Here is a 6856-nt window from a genome sequence, read left to right as displayed (position 1 = left end):
TAACATGTATATAGGCCAAAAAAAAAAAAAGAGTAATAGACATGAAGAGTAATAGACATGAAAATTTTTACATGAAAATTTTTTAAAAAAAGCATTTTTATAGGTAAATAACAAGAATCATCACAAATAGGCAATATATCAGGTCTATAAAACCATGCTGTAAAGCTGATTTTGATGCAAAGTTGATATTTTGGCACCATGAGAGTTTGTCTTCCCCCTTCTTGTTTCTGCAAGACCCCTCCTTTTATTTTCTCAACCTTCTTTCGTTAATTTTTCCTTATGTTGAGTTTTTCCATGAAATCCTTTCCTCTTTTCTTTCCTAACACCTTTTTGAACTCGTTTCCCACCATCCTGGATTTATTATACTTGGTTCTTTTTTATATTGAGAAGAGCTTCCTTGAAAGTACTTATAATGATATATTTCTCTTGTTTGCCGTGATGCTTCTTGGTTTTCTCCTCCATCGTTATTACCCATGATGATCATGGCTGTCAGGTGACCAATATGAGTACTTTAGCCATTCTGTCTCTTGTGGCTGAGCAATTGATATTTCCTGCACAAGCATGCAATACAAAAATACCAAACAAAATATTTTAAAAGGTTAAAGCAATGCATATGTACATAAAATTATACTTAATTATATATCTAACACTTCATATTTATATTTTATAACATTTTTGCAATAAAATTAGTGATTAAAATATTAAATTTAAAGTTTGATTGGTTAAAATATCTATTCAATATTTTTGGTGATTGTTATGAAAAAAAACCCATAAATTTAATCTATCATACCTGTATTAGTAATGATACACTGAAAGAGAAATATATATATATATATATATTATATATATATAAATTTATTTAATTATTTATATTCTTGTTTGATAAAATAGTAGACATTCAAATACAAAGAGCTACTTTTTTTTAATCTTTATCTTTCTCTTTATCTTTTCCTTTATCTTTTGGAAAATAAATTCTAAAAACATATTCTTTGCTGCTAATCCATGTGAGGGTTAGAGAATCAAGTCTGAAAGAAAACAACACACCAGCTAGCGAGGAGATGATAGTTCCAGTATTTGCTGTCTCTACGTATGATTTCCATAAAGGAAAGTTCTGTTCTTTCTTTGGCCCTATAAAATGTGGGACCCACTTGTTCCCTACTCCAAAAAATCCAGTTTTTAATTTAAATTTTCAAACTTTACCCTAATTTGAACTACTTCTGGAGCTGTTCTCAATATTAATTACAGTGACCATATAACCAGAATTTTCTATTACAAGAAATACAATTGCAATTCTCACTGTTATTTCTTCAAGGCTACTACACTAATCTCTTTAAAAAAGCTAGGAACTCATAAGCTAGCAAACTATATATAATGTCTTGCAAATATATATATATATATATAAAAGAAATTTTATCAGACTGATAGCTTACTGCTTTTATATCAGTTGAAGTGCAGCCCATTATCAACTCTTCCAGACCAGCTCCAGCTGATCTCTCCACCAATTTCTGCTGTTGTTGATGTTGCTGTTGATGCTAAATTAGACATAAATCACAATCAAAAGGTCAAACAATTATATAAAAATTATAACTTTTAATAGTTTCACTTTTCAAAGTGAATGTTTTTTGTCATAATTTGAGCATTACTGATCTAATGTGGAAGAAAGTACCTCAAACTTATCATGAAGAAGGATTGTAGAGACATGGTAGGGATCATCCAGGACCATGGAATTCTGATGCAGTGTGGCTTGAGAGATTATAGAAGAGATGGGATTACCAGGCCTGGTTATGTTGAAGGGTGTGGTAACCACTGCTGCTGATTGATGTAGTTGCTGTTGATGATGATTGTGCTCTTCGTGTTCTTCCTGGCCCATTGAAGCTTCTGTTGAATGAGTTGCAGCTGCTTCTCCAATCCCAACCTGTTCATTAAGAAAAAAAAAAAAAAGAAAGTTTTGAGATCGAATTTTTTGAAGTTTTTTGCTTTTGATATCTTTCTTGCTGCAATTTAATTTCTTCTGACAGATAACATAAGATGACACATGAGTCATAGATGCATATTTATGTATCTTTGGTATCATCAAACATAAAACTTTTTCATAACTACATGATGTAGACTTGATAATTCCCTTATTAATTATTCATTTATATACATAGGAGCTTTTCAATATTATATATATATATATATATATCTCCAATCCCAACCTGTTCATTAAAAAAAAAAAAAAAAAGAAAGTTTTGAGATCGAATTTTTTGAAGTTTTTTGCTTTTGATATCTTTCTTGCTGCAATTTAATTTCTTCTGACAGATAAATCAAGATGACGCATGAGTCATAGATGCATATTTATGTATCTTTGGCATCATCAAACATAAAACTTTTTCATAACTACATGATGTAGACTTCATAATTCCCTTATTAATTATTCATTTATATACATAGGAGCTTTTCAATATTATATATTATATATATATATATATAGAGTAAAACATTCCCTCCAAATATTAATCTTTGAACAACTACAATCATCCAATATCATGATTTACAGCACCATATTTCTGAAATGAGTTCTAAGGTTTTGACTTTTTAATGAAGGAAAAAAAATCATCCTAGTTGTCTCATTATTACAACACAAAATATTATGCTAGTAAGTTGAAATTCCGTATATAATATTATTGTCTTGCATAATATAAAGACAATACTTTATAGTATTATTGTGCATGAAATCCGCATGCATCCGAACTTCCACATACTTCTCTAGTCAGATTAATACTTTTCACTTCCTTTTAAGTCAACACATTTCAGCTCTATTTCCTATATAAGAACACTATTTTCTCCTTCAAAAAAACAACATCATATCAAAACCTAACTCTTAAGAAAAATCATCTATTTGGTTCTCTAGTTCCAAATTCATTAATCTAATGTTAAATTTTTGAATAAAAAGATCATTGCAGCTTATGTAAAATGCCATGCAAATTTTTTTAAAAAAAATACAACAATTTCCTTTAAAAAAAAAAAAAAATCTTAGTTCAAAACTAACCTTTATAATGACATATTCATGCAGAAGAACACAAATCTCAATATAAAACAATTAAAGATAATTTATTTTCTTAAAGAACATTTTCTGTCCTAAAAAGATATAATATAATTAGCCACCATATTTATAATTATGCATCACATACAACTCTTCTCTCGACAGCATCTAACCAAAAAACATGCACACAAGATCAAAAACAACCCCTAGCCCTACATGCACATAACCATGCAGACATTCTTACTTAAAAAAAAAAATTTAAATTAAATAAAATAAATTTTAAAAACGAATTTAATATAATCCACTTCACCTCATCAAAACTCTTCCTCTCTGAACTCCAACTGCACTGTCTCGGTTGGGTCTGATAGAATATCTTCGAAACCACAAGCTCTCCTTCCTTCTCCTCCTCAAGCTCCCCCAAGTGATACTGATGCATCACCCAATTCGTTTTCTCAGGCTTCCTCTGCTTCCCAAAATTCGTGTACAGAACCAGTATCTTCTTGCATCCCTTTTGCCTCCCGTTAGCCGTCACAGCTCTTGTCTTCCCCGTCTTGTGCCACCGAGTTTCCCCTCGCTGCACGTCGAGTTCCGTCTGTATCTTCCTCCTCTTCCTTGTTCCAGTCGTGTAGGCTTTCGATGGCCGGTGGAAGAAGTGCTTGCTTAATCCATCTTTTGTGACACCTTCATGATGAATGTTAGACATGTGACGGATTCAGGATGATTTAAAAATCTTTTTTTTTTTTTTTGGGTAAAGGAGTGGACTTTATGCCATTTGTGTTGAGTTAAATATTGATATGGGAGATTGGATGAGACCTGGGAGTTTTTCAGGATGAGTGTAACAGATTCCATCTTCTCCTTCGATTGTGGGGATGAATTCATCTATCAGAGGGTGAGATCTTAAGATGGATTGAGTCGAAACTTTGGCTTCGAGGTGTTCTATCAGTTCCTGATCTGTGGGATCGAATTTTACTCCGGCTGGCAGTCCAACCCAGTCCTAATATGAATCAGAAAAATATAATAAAAAGAATTGAAATTAGGTGTAGAAGAAATTTTAATATCATGGAGTATCAGATTCTTTGCAAAAAAATTGTTTTTTTTTAAGTTAATTAAATTCTTACCGGCTTTCTTTCTAGTTTGTGGCCGCAGCTGGGGCACTGCTTTGATCCGCTCATGATCTGATGCTCTTCTATGTGGCTTCTACTCATGGTTGGTTGATGATCACCAATCTTAGAGAAGAAAATCTCTAACTTCTCTTCATAAATACTCTGAATGATGCAGAGATGTCAGCACCCATAAAGAAAAACATAAAAATGAATAACAAGAGTATATAAATCAGAAGAAATTAATGCATAGAGGAGAGAAAAATTACAAAGATTGAAACCTTGAAGAGAAGATGAGTGGTTCAGCCTGAGGAGGAGAGGATGGAGGAAGAGGAAGAGAAAGATGAGAGCTTTGTTGAATTTAGAAGAAATATATTAGAAACGAAAAACATAGAACTTAATTAAAAGCTACTTATATTTAAAAAAGTATGATAGATATAAAAAATTCCAAGGAAATCCACCTACTTTAACCTATAAAATCATCAAGCAAAGAAAAAGTTGTTGAAATACACCTCTCAAGAACACATGACGCCTTATGCCTACCTTAGATTATGAATCAACAGTAGAGAGAGAAAGAGAGAGAGAGAGAGAGAGAGAATTCCCTCTCTAGTGTTTAGATACAAAAGGGAATTAAAGCAACGGTCCACATAGCTGTGAGGTGTTAGTCCGTTACCATACAACGAATTCAAAAGAACAGAAACGAAAGGTTTTAATGCACAGCGGTAAGATTAAATGGAAGAGATAGAGAGAGAAGGTAGAGAAAGAAAGGGAGAGAGAATACGAACTATTTATGTCTTAGTGGGAACAAGTGATCAAAGACTTTCCCACTTCGCAAAAGAAGATGATATGAACTTCTATATCTAGAAATCGTAAACAGTGATGAGCAGCGTGATTTGGCCCATCTTTCTTGCATGAGATGATGAGATATATATCAAATTTATGAATTTTGAACAAAGGCCACAAAAATAAAAAAAGGGAAAAGGTAAGAGAGCTCAGATGGGGAAGAGAGCTTGGTTAGAGAGAGAAAGAGAGCTTGTTTAGAGAGAGAAAGATCTAGTGATAGAGAGAGAGAGAGAGGGGGGGGGAGGAGGTGAATCCAACGGTTGCTTATGATGCAAGGCAGATGAGCAGTACACTCGATGATTTCTTATAAAATAATGTTGGAAAAGAATTTGTAACGTATGAGAGGAGAGAGAGAGGGCAAAGTTTGTGGGAGAAGCAGGGCCATGTGTGATACTATGGAATTTGATATATATACCTTTAATTTTCTGCATGCTTTGCATAATCTACTTCTGGTTGTTTGACATGGTGTTAAGAAATTTGTGGTGAGATTAGCGATGGAGTGTGCTGAAGGGTTTTCAAGTTGGGTACGGGATTGTAGCGTAGAGTGAGGCGGGGATATGGGAAGAGAGATCCTGTGCAGTAAAATTGAGAAATTGTTATATATTTAATTTACAGCTGTTGGATGTTCTTTAAGATTCGTGTTGACTGCGAACGTGTAGATAAAGAATTAATGTTGAGTTTACTATTATCAATTTTTGTGTCTTTAATTTTAAAAAAAAATAATAAGTGAATTAGAGTGATAAATTTTCAACGTTGAGCAGCAATTCATCAACACCTAAATATATTTTATGCTTGAAGTCTTTGAGGTAATATCAAAACATAAACAAACAAAATAATTTGTATTTAAATAATTATATATATATATATATATAATATATATATATATATTCATTTTTCTTTTTTTTTCTTCATTTTTTTTCCATAATGAATGGTCAAAGGCTATTATACTAGCCTCCAACCACTCTTAATGTGTCTAACAATTAGAGTACTATCTCCCTAAGACCAATTGTATTAGAGGAGATTCGAACCCCTCGCCTAAGGTGAAAATTTTTCATAAGGAGTCCGGACATAACTCTGCGTAAGGACTCCAGTAATATGTCGTCATGTGTGCTACATCGAACCCACCTAAAAAATATTAAAGTGGACCACGAAGGTTATTTGAGTGGAATCACGAATGTTATTAGAAGGGTTATTGAGAGGTTACTGGGACATTAATGCCAATAACGTCGTAATAACCCCTCAATAACATCTGTAGTTCCATCTAATAATCATATGTCATAACCCCCATAATAAACTTTGTGGTCCCACTTTAATAACCCCTTGTAATAACCTCCAATAACTTCTGCGGTTCTATTTTAATAACCCCATCTAAAAAAAATAATGTGACCGCGAAAGTTATTGAAGTGGAATTGCAGAAGTTATTTGAGTGGAACCGCAGATGTTATTAAGATGGTTATTGAGAGTTATTGGGGCATTACCTCTAATAACGCCGCAATAATTCCTCAATAACATCTGTGGTTTCATCTAATAACCATCTGTAATCACCACCGCAATAAACCCCAAATAACCTCTGTGATTCCACCTTAATAACCCCTTGCAATAACCCTTGCGGTTTCACTTCAATAACCACATGCATTAACTCCCGTAATAACTCATAATAACCCCTCAATAATCCCTCAATAACCTTTGTGGTTTCACTTCAATAACACACTCCTTAATAACCTACGTGATGCAGCACACGTGGCAGCATATTATCGGAGTCCGCATGTAGAGCTGCGTCTGGACTCCGTATGGTAAATTTTTTCTGGCCCAATAGGTCTTATACCGTGGATGTCAACTAACATGTAGGGTTACGCTGCACAAAGAATGAAATATATATATATATATA

The 6856-nt window shown here is 33.2% G+C and overlaps 1 protein-coding gene across 8 annotated transcripts; it reads right to left on the bottom strand.

Annotated features, from left to right (window-relative positions):
* Window positions 1-282: 282 nt before the first annotated feature.
* On the bottom strand, window positions 283-5096 carry LOC110027816 (NAC domain-containing protein 73-like). 8 transcript variants are annotated; one of them, XM_020729405.1, is made up of 8 exons: window positions 4591-5096; window positions 4395-4432; window positions 4144-4290; window positions 3839-4019; window positions 3336-3706; window positions 1667-1915; window positions 1431-1532; window positions 283-551 (listed from the first exon to the last, which is right to left on the bottom strand). In XM_020729405.1, exons 3-8 carry the CDS (start codon window positions 4228-4230, stop codon window positions 468-470), a joined length of 1074 nt encoding a protein of 357 aa, XP_020585064.1. In that variant the 5' UTR covers window positions 4231-4290; window positions 4395-4432; window positions 4591-5096; the 3' UTR covers window positions 283-467. The 8 variants fall into 8 exon arrangements, with proteins under 8 accessions (XP_020585064.1, XP_020585070.1, XP_020585071.1 ...); XM_020729411.1 differs by having other exon boundaries at window positions 1431-1523; XM_020729412.1 differs by having other exon boundaries at window positions 3336-3694.
* Between the last annotated feature and the right edge of the window lie 1760 nt (window positions 5097-6856).

Source organism: Phalaenopsis equestris, unplaced genomic scaffold (assembly GCF_001263595.1).
Source record: "Phalaenopsis equestris unplaced genomic scaffold, ASM126359v1 Scaffold000450, whole genome shotgun sequence".
NCBI lineage: Eukaryota > Viridiplantae > Streptophyta > Magnoliopsida > Asparagales > Orchidaceae > Phalaenopsis > Phalaenopsis equestris.
This window is presented reverse-complemented; position numbering and strand designations above follow the sequence as displayed.